General features: G+C 43.9%; 1 protein-coding gene across 2 annotated transcripts in view; it reads left to right on the forward strand.

Moving 5' to 3' along the window:
* Positions 1–10,360, forward strand: part of LOC106580945 (uncharacterized) — a 99,189-nt gene extending 88,829 nt beyond the window's left edge. For both annotated transcript variants that reach the window (XM_045703653.2, XM_045703654.2), the window contains 8 exons: positions 2,913–3,041; positions 3,338–3,466; positions 4,292–4,420; positions 5,053–5,181; positions 5,451–5,579; positions 6,029–6,157; positions 6,476–6,604; positions 7,179–10,360. In XM_045703653.2, the coding sequence (XP_045559609.1) occupies positions 2,913–3,041; positions 3,338–3,466; positions 4,292–4,420; positions 5,053–5,181; positions 5,451–5,579; positions 6,029–6,157; positions 6,476–6,604; positions 7,179–7,258 (983 nt within the window). In that variant the 3' untranslated portion in view covers positions 7,259–10,360. The remainder of the gene's footprint in view (positions 1–2,912; positions 3,042–3,337; positions 3,467–4,291; positions 4,421–5,052; positions 5,182–5,450; positions 5,580–6,028; positions 6,158–6,475; positions 6,605–7,178) is intronic.
* Positions 10,361–13,379: the final 3,019 nt, after the last annotated feature.

Genomic DNA, 13,379 nt, shown 5'->3' on the forward strand with positions numbered 1-13,379 from the left:
CAACTTTTGTACTATGGGGATAGTAGCTTGACATATGCTAGTGCTTTTGCTGTTCGTTAGGCCTACTCATCTTGTTGGCTGACGAAAAGTAAACGTGGACAGTTCTTCCAATATCTTTAATATGCACCTCGGGATTGGATAAGGACGCGCGCAGTTGCGATATGTCTTTCTTCACTTGTAGCCTGTGAGAAAGACCAGATCGGGTGATGGAGAGTGAGAAGTGCCTCTGAGCAGGCAGCACTCAGGGAGAAGGGCTGCAAAAGGCATGGGTTTTTTAGGGTGCATTATGGCCACACAAAGGGGATGCCGCTGGGAAATTCGAAGCATTATCAAGTGCTTCTCAAATTGTGAATGAAAGACTGACGAAGTGTATTGCCTGCGCAAAAACAAATCAGAGCCTTTCAAGCAATGCCTTTCAAGCAACTTTTTTCAAATCATCATTAGAGTCGCATCATGCAGCCTTACAATGTATTAAAAATCAAAACATATAGCCCAACTTTTGTAGAACAACTAAAGTTACATTAGTAATGCTAAATGAAGCATATAGTAGTACCTATTTCTTTGTTAACCGGTCAACACAGAATAGCCGCATGTGCGCACTCCCTCAAATCGTTTGGAGAAAATATCCTTTCTTTTTTATTCAGCTTTGGTCAATTGTATTATTCATACTATAAAATAATATAAAATAATGCCATGGAATTCTAAGCAAATCTTGTCTGCTAAATGAACTAGTGGAGCCCGGAGTGACGCAGGGGTCTAAGGCACTGCATCTCAGTGTTTGAGGTGTCACTACAGACACCCTGGTTCGAATCCAGGCTGTATCACAACTGGCCGTTATTGGGAGTCCCATAGTGCGGCGCACAATTGGCCCAGGGTAGGCCATCATTGTAAATAAGAATTTGTTCTTAACTAACTTGCCTAGTTAAATTTAAAAAAGCCGGCAGCCATATGGCATAGCCAGATCAGGACAACTCAGAGTATGCTATTCTGTTCTTCTGAAATAGACTACATTTTCTTCATATCATAATGTTTCTTTAGACCTGTCTAAAATAAATAATGGATTTATTGTGGTGGTGTAGGCTATATTACATGGATTTATTAAACTATTTGACATCATTGGCTTGTAGGCTATGTGTGGAAGCCAGGAGGTGCTAAATGTGTTCATTATAATTAACGGTAAATTACCGTGAGAACGACAGTTATTTGTTTGACAATCATCGGCTGACGAAATTTCGTGACTGCCACAGCCCTAGTAGCAATCAATAAAAATGTGCAGTGCCTTCAGAAAGTATTCAAACGCCTTGACCTTTTCCACATTTTGTTGTGTTACAAACTGGGATTAAAATGGATTTAATTGTCATTTTGGTCAACGATCTACACAATATACTCTGTCAAAGTGGAAGAAAATTTAGAAAATGTAAAAAGATTATGAAAATAAAACAATAATACATCTAATTATAAGTATTCATCCCCCGGAGTCAATACATCTTTGAATCACCTTTGGCAGCAATTACAGCTGTGAGTCTTTCTGGGTAAGTCTCTAAATGCTTTGCACACCTGGATTGTACAATATTTGCATATTATTCTTTTTAAAATTCTTCAAGCTCTGTCAAGTTGGTCGTTGATCTTTGCTAGACAGCCATTTTCAAGTCTTGCCATAGATTTTTAAGCCGATTTAAGTCAAACTGTAACTAGGCTACTCAGGAACATTCAATGTCATCTTGGTAAGCAACTCCAGTGTATATTTGGCCTTGTGTTTTAGGTTATTGTCCTGCTGAAAGGTGAATTTGTCTCCAAATGTCTGTTGGAAAGCAGGCTGAACCAGGTTTTCCTCTAGGATTTTGCCTGTGCTCTATTCTGTTTGATTCTCGGTAATGTGTTGGATTTGCCCCAAACATAACACTTTGTATTCAGGACAAGTTCCTTTCTTTGCCATATCTTTTGCAATTGCATGTTTTCAAATATTGTTATTCTGTACATGCTTCCTTTTCACTCCCATTTAGGTTAGTATAGTGTAGTAACTACAATGTTGTTGATCCATCCTCAGTTTTCTCCTATCACAGCCATTAACCTCTGTAACTGTTTTAAAGTCACCATTGGCCTCATGGTAAAATCCCAGAGCGGTTTCCTGGGTATATTTGTACACCATCCAAAGTGTAATTAATAACTTTACCATGCTCAAAGTGTTTTAAGCAAGTGTTTACTCCTGAAATTATTTAGGCTTGCCATAACAAAAGGGTTGAATACTTATTGACTTATTCCTTTGACATTATGGGGTATTGTGTGTAGGCCAGTGACATTTTTTTTGTTCTCAACTTAATCCAAAATGTGGAAAAAGTCAAGGGGTGTGAATTTTTTTTTAAATGCATGAAATGAAATGTATGCATTCACTACTGTAAGTCGCTCTGGATAAGAGCGTCTGCTAACTGACTAAAATGTAAATGTAAAATGAATTGTTGATATGTTGTCAAATGTTTGTTCTAGATGACACATAATAAAAAATGGTGGGGGAAATGGGCTTCCATAGATTTACGTGGCTCAGTGCAGTTGGCAGGCGGCAACTACTGCGACAATTTCAGAATGTAACAGGCTGTTAGTGCAAAATAAATAAAACACATTTTAAATATATAAAAATGTCTATACATTTCAGCTGTTTCAAAAACATTGTATTTGCTATTACCATTTATACTGTAGTATGTGGTGTTGTGTTGAGTTCAACGAGAAAATTCTGTTTACAGTGCCCCTCTCGGAGGGGTGCAACTGTCGGGCGAGCACTCAAGACATGATAATTTCGCAAGTTTACCCAACAGTATTGACTCTCGAGATTCAATAGCTCTTGAGAACCTCTTGAAAATGTGAAAACAGCCTCTGTCTCTCTCTCTCTCTCTCTCTCTCTCTCTCCCCTACCCCAGTGTGTCGAGAGGGATCATATGGGCCAAACTGCAAGGCCAGATGTAAGTGCAACAATGGCGGTCGCTGTGACACTAAAACAGGGACCTGTGAGTGCACACCTGGCTTCCTAGGAGCTGACTGCAGCACTGGTAAGTCTGCAGCATACCTGTCATGGGTGAAAATGAACAGTCTTTGACAAGTCTTCTGACTATGAATCAGAGTCTTCTATAAAGAATAAAGATATACAGAGTGTTCTGCTAGGAATCAGTCTGAAGACTGTTGGGATTAGACATGACTAGACATATGAATGCGAGGGCTCCGTCACGCCGCTTTCACTTGTTGAGTCATTCCTAATCAGTGATTACTTTAAGGAAGGGAGGAAGAAAAGATGCTGGACTTTTAAATCATTTGAATGGTGCCTTCATGTCTTTCTTCATACTGACAGGTTGTCCAGTGGGGCGCTATGGGAAGGACTGTGCCTGTCTGTGTTCCTGTGGGGAGAGAGGGCAGTGCCACCCTGTGACTGGGAGGTGTATCTGCGCCCCAGGCAAAATCGGGCAGTCCTGCCATCAAGGTAATAATTACTTTTACCTCATAACTAACCTTATGTCTATGGGCCATTGAGGATGTAAAGACCAGCTTTTGGTCCCAGTCCGTCACTGTTTGTCATGCACCAGTAAATGTTTGTAGCAGGCTATGAACTCATCAAGAACACAGACTCTGATTGGCAACTGGGAATCCACCAACCCAACCAACCAACCAAATTAGCTTTCAATGTGTATTTAGTTAACAAATTCTCCATTTCCTCAGTAAAAAAGTATCAATGATCAGAGGCTCTTATTTTCCTGGAGAACAGAAGTAGGGTTCTTGAGTTTCCCTAATCTCTACGTTTATCAGCAGTTCCTCTGGAGTGCAAATGGGAGTTTCCATCCATTCTAGACGATGGTGTTCGTAAGCGCTCTGCTCTCCTAGTGAACACCATACGTCTGTGGACGTGCCACTGCTTATGTTCCTGTGTTGAATGTTTACAGAGACCTATAAGTAGCTCATTTTCCATGTTCCGTGTCGATGGCGTTGGCGAGGAAACAAATAAATAAACAGGGCAATCGAAGTGATTCGCTTATTGTTTTCCCAATCTAAATTACCCAGAGAAACATGATTATTCTTTTATATCGCTGCCAAATGAGACCACTTTGTCATCTCGCTAATTAACTGTTTCTTAAATAAACGTGTGATTGTATGTTGCTGTTTGTGTGTGTGTTTAACTGTGTGGTGGGCTCACTGCTGGCTGGGTAGCTAAAGAACAGAACTACATGTAATGCTGGCCTTGGTAGTGCTGTGATGATGATGATGATGATGATGATGATGACTACTATCTAAAGCCTTGCTGTTCCTCCAGCCTGCCCTAGGGGGCGCTATGGCCTGCAGTGCAGGAACACATGTGTGTGTCAGAACGGAGCGCTGTGTGAGCCCAGGGACGGGAGCTGCAGGTGTGGGCTGGGCTGGACGGGACCACGCTGTGAGACAGGTAACCTCAGGATAACATCAACACAACATCAGGATAATGTCAGTATAACGTTAGGTTAAAAGTAGCCTGGCAGGGCAAAGGGTCAGCTGAGTTTAATAGTGGTTCAGTGCTACATTAGTTTATCCTGTAGGAGTATTGTCAACATGTCTGCCTGTTCTTGAAGTTGCTTTGTTGAAGTTAAAGTTTTGTTACTCTCTTTGTTACAACATGGAAACAATGTTCGATGACCCAACAGCCATGACAAAACATTGAAGACTTGTGTTATTATGAGCTACTACTGTGAGCACAGTAACTTCCCATATCCCTGGTTTACAGTGTGTCTCTATGTTTATATTAGGGAATTCCACTGTTATGTGTGCAGTATCAGTTACAGGTCACAGGAGGCTGCTGAGGGGAGGACGGCTCATAATAATGTCTGGAATGGAGTGGCTAGAATGGTATCAAACACATGCAAACCACGTTATGTGTTTGATACCATTGCATTTATTCCATTACAGCCATTACTATGAGCCCATCCTCCCCAATTAATGTGCCAACCGCCAACAGTGGTACACATACAGACAGAAGGTATGTTGGTTGTGAGTGTTGTGTTGTTGTTACTGTATGTCTCTACCATATGTCTGTTTGTCCAGCGTGTGTCCAGGGGAAGTACGGACCGGACTGTGCACTGGACTGTCCCTGCCAGAACAACGGGACATGTGACCGCTTCACAGGCTGTTGCAGCTGCACGGCCGGACACTACGGACACTCTTGTGAACACTGTACGTTGGATTTTTGTAATTATAGTTAGGGCAAGGAGTTTTTCCTCACCATGTGACCTGTCCAGGAAAAACTCCTGGCCCTGTATTTCTAATGAAAGAGCTGGGTTGTATTCATGTAGGCACGCAATGTTTCAACCAAAAAAATTGTTTCAATCTGTTTTCTAACATTTGGTGCCAAATGAACATGCCCCTGATTGTGATGATGGGTTGTGCTCTTGTATGAGACAGTAACAACAAAGCTTTTTCCTGTGTTGTCATCCTGTCCCCAGCGTGTCCCTCAGGCTTCTTCGGACAGAACTGTGCCCGTCCGTGTGACTGCCGGGCGGGACAGACATGTGATCATGTGACGGGCCGGTGTGTGTGTCTGCCTGGCTACCGTGGCTCCCAGTGTCAGAGACGTGAGTACTGGATGACAGTGGAGAAGATCACACAATCTGATTCACACTCTGTTCTCATATAGAAACAGGAAGGTCAGCACTTCAGTTCTCTTTAATAACAGAAAAGCCATACGTGTGTGCATATTACGAACATACTCTATTGTGTGTGCATGTGTGTGTGCATGTATGAATACGAGCATATTTTTGGCAGATGTGGTTATTTGATGAGAGGCAGGTGTTTCCTGGCTGCCACTGCAGAGACAGGCTGTTTAATGCATTCCTGTTGCATCTCTGTGGCCTCTTGCCTGCTCTGGGCTCCTCAGTGGGAGGGCCTTCATGCCCACTTCAGCCCCAGCAGGAGGGGGGGGGGGGGCACACGCTATGGAGAAGAGTGATGAGTGTACTGTTTGTCGAGGGGAGAAAGAGAGACACATAGTACACGTGTGTGTCTCACTGTGTGTCTGTCCCAGGGTGCGAGGCTGGCAGGTTTGGGGAGGGCTGTCAGCAGTCATGTGACTGCGTCGGGAGAGCACCCTGTCATCCAGCCACGGGACAGTGTCTCTGCCCCCCAGGGAAGACTGGACAGAGATGTGAAAAAGGTACGACCTCCTCTATCCTGCAACGGCGCTCTATGTCTTACAGTACTGGGTCTTAGATATGCCTTTAAAACTGAGAGCCTTTACCAGCTGCTACATATTGATTTGTACTGTTTTGTGTATGTATTATATGCCTTTACCCAATAGAAAAATAACTTGTCATTTACTCTATTTAAAATCGGCCATTTTATTTTTTTGTGTGCTGTCTCCATCTTTTTCTTGTTGTGTCGTTCTTACTTTATGTCTTTCTTCTGCCACTCTTTCCTCTCTTTTCTGTCATTCTTTTTCTCTCTTTCTCCATCACTCCTGTCTGTCCATCAGACTGTGGAGGAGATCGTTTTGGTCCTGGCTGCTCCCTGCAGTGTCAGTGTTCCCATCAGGCCCAGTGTGACGCTCGTAATGGCCGCTGCCTGTGTCCTGTTACCTGGCTGGGCCCTACGTGCACAGAAGGTACTGTATACACAAACAAACGCACATGCATGCAAACAAACACACACACATGCGTGCCCCCCCCCCCCCCCCCCCCCCCCACACACACACACACACACACACACACACACACACACACACACACACACACACACACACACACACACACACACGTCAAGACAAATGCAAACACACACAAGCACAGACACACACATTACGCACACATCGTCCTGATGAGTGAGTGATACCTACCGCCCATCACAGCAGACACCCAGGACCAGAGCTGTAAAGCTGAACCAGGTTTTCATGAAATAGTGCGTCGGTAAGTGTGTCAAGCTCAGGCTTTCAGCTCTGTGTCTCCCTGTCTCCCTCAATAGCCACTCCGGCCTCTGACAGTTATTTTCATCCACACCCAGCGGGGTGTCTAGCTTGAAGCTGTCTTCGTTTCCTCCACAAGCCCAGCTCATGGGAGACCATCCAGATCGACCAGCAAACAACCCAACACACGAGCAACTCCCCGAACGGCGAAGAACATTTGCTTTTGATTTCTAGAAGGTGCCAAATGTCTTTTTGTCTGCCTCTTCTCTCTTTTCAGGACTACTAGAGACTGCAGAGGTCTCAGCGTTGGGCTTCTCTCCCTCCCTGAAGAGGCCGTCTGGTCTCTCCCACTCGTAGCGCCGCTGGAGGCCCCACATCCCAAACTAGACGTCCCAAATACCCCCGCCAGATGTCTCAAACACTGAACACTGAACAAGGTGCCCTAAATATGCAATCAGGGGTCCAGGGGCGTCATGGGAAGGCTGTGTACAGTTGGACAGATGGACAAAGGTATACAGCCAGAAGGTGATTCAGGTCTGGACCAGACACACAAGGTAATGTATTCTTATGACTGCACCTGTATTCTGCACATTTGGTTGAGAAATGTGCATTGGCTTTTTGGGAGCCTGCAGAAATGTGCAGAATGCCGGTTTAGTTAGAGAGAGAGAGCAGGCTACAAAAGGACCTGGAACATTGATGTGCTGCTGGGCGGTAGACATTGGAAATGTCACCTGAGCTCTATGACGCTCCCTACCTGATTGTCTCAGGACTGGACCCCTACCCCAAGTCAACTGGTCTAGCCTGTCATTAACCACAGGCCAAACACTTCCTGGACATTCATAACGTCTCTGTCCTCACCCCAATGCAGCTTTGTGCAGCCTAGTACACAGAGGTGGGCAACTACGGGGCTGGAGGGGCACAGTGTGTGCAGACCATCGCTATCACACATGATTCACAAAGACCATGATTAGGTGATTAGTGGAATCAGGTGTGTTAGAGCTGGGCTGGAACAAAAGCCTGCACCCTCCTCTTGCTTACCCATGGCCTACCCTCAGAGTCATTGGTCAGACTGACATGGGAGCAACATCACTCCCGAAGTGTCCACTGGTACTGTCTCTCCGTTGAATGGTACTCTGTCATTTTCTCATATCATATACAGTGAGAATATTTTGTGTTGCATTTTACTGGTTTCTTTTGACAGTGACTGCCTGATTGCTTGTCATAAAGTGTTAATATATTTTGAAATTGCTTTTGGTGGTATGTTTGATAAGATCACTTACTGTAATATTAGATCAAGGAAAGCCACGTATCAATTCATTACTGCTGTTACTGTCTGTTACTGTAAGTGTATCAGTTCAATGACACTATGACCTATAGAAGTCTGTTTTTGCCAAGTAATCAGTATATTTTCATGTAGATGGGTTTTTAGAATATTACAAAGCATTTGAACTGTACCTCAGGATACTGCAATACATACCACTCATAACATGTACTGTACTATGTGCCTGATGGCAAGCTTTATGTAAATGGTGCTATTTTGATACATTTAGAATTTTTAACAAATTCTCTTTTTGCTAATGTGGTACATCGGTCTGTTATTTCTGTCCCTAATATCGCATCACCAGATTTAGGAGAGAGGCCATTTTATGTGGGAGCAGTGTAGCATGGTATTGGGTCCTCTGCCTGGGAGCTTAGAGAAAGGCAAGGCAGTGGGGCGTGGAGTGGGTAGGAGATGGGGGAGGAGAGGGGGTCTGAGATGGCCTGTCACAGAGCAGTGATGGAGGATTGGAGGCCAGGGAGCACAGGCCCGCCGCAGATCAGCCAGGGAGGTCAAGCGGCGTGCAACAAGCCAGACCGTTACCTGCTACAACACCTGTCAGAAGGTGGTGGTGGGGGTGTGGCACTTGAGCATAGCAGAGGTCGTGGTGGAGGAGAGAGGAGGAAGGCGGCGGCTGGGACGTCCGTCCCCGAGGCATTTCTCAAGTGCAGTGGAGCGTCTCCAGCGTCCGCCGCCGGGCAGGTGTCTGGACCATGCGTGGACCAGGCAGCCCACATCGGCCGCCTCCGTCCCCGGGTGAGTGATGTGCGAGCAGGGCCGCAAGCGCAAAACCGAGCCCCTGGCTGATGGATGGGGGGCTGCTCGGCCTGGACCCGTGTTGTGACAAGCAACAGATGTTCTCCAATAATGTTTATCAGCCGGGCCTTCATCTTCAGATGACATACACCTGTTTCCAGTCAAACAGCCCCACAGAGGCCATCCATCCTCCCAGACCTGGGTGGCCACAGAGGGCTCTATTCCCAGCCCTTATCCACCTCCTCATCTTCAATACCCAACCCTTTCCATCACACAGCTCTCTCCCCATCTCTAATCCACCTCTCAACCCCCAGTCCCACCTGTATAACCCTGCATCGCCAGCCCTAATCCCATATCATATCCATCCTCCTCAACCCTAATCCCATATTTTACCCACCTCTTCCTTTCCATCACTAAAGGGTTCCCTGCACATCACTGATCTACCTCCCACCCCCACAAGTCTCCATCCCTTCCCCACCTATCATCCCCCAACCCACCATACTGCAACCCCTTCACTACAGACCTTCTGTGGTCTCTCTGGGCTAGACAGAGGCTGGGCTGTGCTGTGCTGAGCTGTGCCAGACCTGAACACAACACAGCACTGTGGTCATGGTGGGAGCAGGGTTTTCATGGCCGAGTGAGGGTGATCAGAGCAGGAGGGGGTTAGGAGGAGGGGTAGGCAGGAAACCGGCGATGAAATAGCCCGTTGCGAGGTAAGATCGCATCTGGGTACTTTTTCGCTGTAATTAAGCATACACTCCACTCTCTCGGCAAAGAGCGATTTCTATCACTTCTCTGTCGTCAAGATTACTAGCCTACTTCTCTCTCCCTCTGTGCTCAGTCAGATCACAGGAGGCCAAGTTGTTTGAACTGGAACTGACAAAGCAAGCGGCTCCGATAAATCACCAGGGGGAAATAAGTTCAACGCGTCGTCCTCCGCCATTTGTTTGGTTGTTTCGCAGGAAAATAAATGTGAAATGCCAAGCCTGCTAAAATATGGGTATCTAGGAGCTCTCCACACTCTGACTGTTAACACCAAGCAAGGGATGCAAAGGCTTCCTTTTGTTTATTTATCTGTTCTCGTCTGACAATGTGTGTAGTTTACTTGAATTATTATCACTATCAACCCACAATGTCTACTCCAACAACGGAATGTTCTGACTGTTGAATCAAGAAGGCCCTGTGATGATAATAAATCCGCAAAAGTGTGAAATTCTAGGGCACGATCACGACGTAGAAAATTACGCCTTCCTTACGCAGGCCTTTCCTACGGACTTTTCTGTAGTTGTTATTAAAACGTACCTTATGCAGGTAGGCGCATAACAGGCTTTGCAGGCGTGGTTCACTTGCACACTGAATAAATGTAATTCAACTGCTGAAAACCCTCCCACTTGCTGGTCAGCATATTTTCTCGTGGAGTTTTCATTCATTAGGGTTTTCAGTGCATTTATCTTAAACCAACCCTTTAAATATGGTGTACCTATTAATTCATTTTTTTTGACAGACTAAAATACACAGAGAGAACCGGTTCAGAATATAGGGATCAATAAAATAATGCCATCTATGCATCTTTGTCTTTGTTTCAGCACCAACTGGTAGATTTAAAAATACTCTGACCTTGTAGATTATTTAGGCATTTTTAGGGTTAGGAAAGTATGTATGAATAATACAAGAACAGGTTTGGAGAGCCTTTACTCACCAAATATGTTGATGAATAAAAAATGCAGTGGTTTGATTCATGATGAAACTTGTCATATTCAAGTTCAATCCATGAAATATTGGAAGGTGGAAAAAAGTGTACAATAGTCCTATAAATCTACCGTAATTCTCACTCATCATGAACCATGCGCCAGGCTCCAGGTTTAACCTGCTACTTGTGGTCTGAGTTCCATAATGATTCATAGAGGCTGCATGTCCCATTAGCCTAATATGATCCAGTAATGTTAGTGACCCTCAGGAACAACTACACAGACGTGACAGGAAAGAAAGATCAACGGAATGGAATGATGCAAAATGTAGACTACAAATTGAAGAAAACTAACACCTAAGTGACAGTTATAAATGTATGTGGGTATTACTGGCTCCCGATAGTGACTAATATTGAACATGATTCAAATTCTAAAATTAAACCCGGGCATAGGCTATAATTAAAGCGTTCTGATCGCGTAAGTTCATCTCTACAGAAGCCTATAGCTTGGGTGTCCAAATGTCATCCACGCAAATTATTAAGGGCACTATAAAAATTCTGAATAATGGCACATCTATTTATAGCCTGCTTCATTGCAGAAAAGGGGCCGTATTACATGACATGTTGAAATGTTTTTCAGTTTGCTTTCATGTGGCTGGTTTCACATTCGTCTCCAGGTATCATAAGGAAAAATGATCTAAAACAATTATGTGCATTTACTCTAAACGGATAATTTTTTAAACCTTTATTTAACTAGGCAAGTCAATTAAGAACAAATTCTTAGTTACAATGACGACTTACACCGGCCAAACCCAGACAACGCTGGGCCAATTGTGGGTGCCCTATGGGACTCCCAATCACGGTCGTATGTGATACAGCCTGGATTTGAACCAGGGACTGTAGTGACGCACTGAGATGCAGCATTTTAGACCACTGCACCACACTGGATTACTACTTGACCTAGCTCTTATCAATAGCTCTTATCCATGTATAAATAACAGTGCATGGAGAACGCTGTTATTTCTATTATAAAAAAGAAAATAGCTTCTTTTTCCTGTAGACACACTTCCACCACACCTTCATTTCTTACATCTCTACCGTGAAGGAGTAGGGGGTGAATAGCATGCTGTTCTCATGCTTAAGTTCAAGGTCACAATAAGCATAGAAAGAAAAGTGCGTAAAAAGGGAATAACGTTCCATTAACCTGTCTGGGCTGGGGGGCTGTATTTTCACGGCCGGATGAAAAACGTACCAATTTAAACAGGTTACTACTCTGGCCCAGAAACCAGAATAGGCATATTATTAGTAGATTTGGATAGAAAACACTCTTTTCGTCTCTCGTTCCGCGCTCGCGCGTTACCCTTTGGATAGTGACCTGAACGCACGAACAAAACAGGTATTTGTACATAAATATGGATTATTTCCAACAAAAACAAAATTTCTTGTGGAAGTAGCAGTCCTGGGAGTGCATTCTGACGAAGATCAGCAAAGGTAAGAGAATATTTCTAATACTAATTCTGAGTTTAGGTTGCCCCGAACTTGGCGGGTGTCTGAATAGCTCACCGTGATGGCTGAGCTATGTACTCAGAATATTGAAAAATGTGCTTTCTCCGTAAAGCTATTTTAAAATCTGACACAGCGGTTGCATCCAGGGGTAGTCTATCTATAATTCTTAAAATAATTGTTATATATTTTGTCAACGTTTATGATGAGTATTTTTGTAAATTGATGTGCACATTCACCGGACGTTTTGGTGGGAATACATTTTCTGAACATCACGCGCCAATGTAAAATGCTGTTTTTGGATATAAATATGAACTTTATCGAACAAAACATACATGTATTGTGTAACATAATGTCCTAGGAGTGTCATCTGATGAAGATCGTCAAAGGTTAGTGCTTCATTTAGCTGTGTTTTGGGTTTTATTGACACATGTCCTTGCTTGGAAAATGGCTGTGTGATTATTTTTGTACTCTCCTAACATAATCTAATGTTTTGCTTTCGCTGTAAAGCCTTTTTGAAATCAGACAATGTGGTTAGATTAACGAGAAGTTTATCTTTAAAATGGTGTAAAATAGTTGTATGTTTGAGAAAGTTGAATTATGACATTTTGTTGTTTTTGAATTTTCTGCCCTGATATGTCACTGGCTGTGTCCCGCAGGTGGGATGCTAGCGTTGCACCTAGCCCATAGAAGTTAACGTGTTTTTAACTCCGGTCGGAATCGGGGCTCTAGTGAAAGGATCTTATCCTGTTGGGGCTAGGGGGCAGTATTTTTACGTCCGGATAAAAAACATACCCGATTCAAACTGGTTACTACTCTTGCCCAGAAATGGGAATATGCATATAATTAGTAGATTTGGATCGAAAACACTCTAAAGTTTCTAAAACTGTTTGAATGGTGTCTGTGAGTATAACAGAACTCATATGGCAGGCCAAAATCTGACATTTCTTGTCCTTCAGTTGCATCTCTATCGAAAATACAGCATCTCTGCTGTAACGTGACATTTTCTAAGGCTTCCATTGGCTCTCAGAAGGCGCCAGAAAGTTTAATGGGGTGTCTGCTGTCTCTGGGCAAATAACAGCAGGAGAATTTGTGAGTAGTCAGCCTGGGAACAGTGACACTGGAGATGCGCATTCATGAGAATTCTCCATTTTTTTCTTTCAGCCTTTGAATGAATACAACGTCGCCCGGTTGGAATATTATCGCTATTTTAC

The sequence above is a fragment of the Salmo salar genome, chromosome 20 (assembly GCF_965601325.2).
Source record: "Salmo salar chromosome 20, fSalSal1, whole genome shotgun sequence".
NCBI classification, from domain to species: Eukaryota; Metazoa; Chordata; class Actinopteri; order Salmoniformes; family Salmonidae; genus Salmo; species Salmo salar.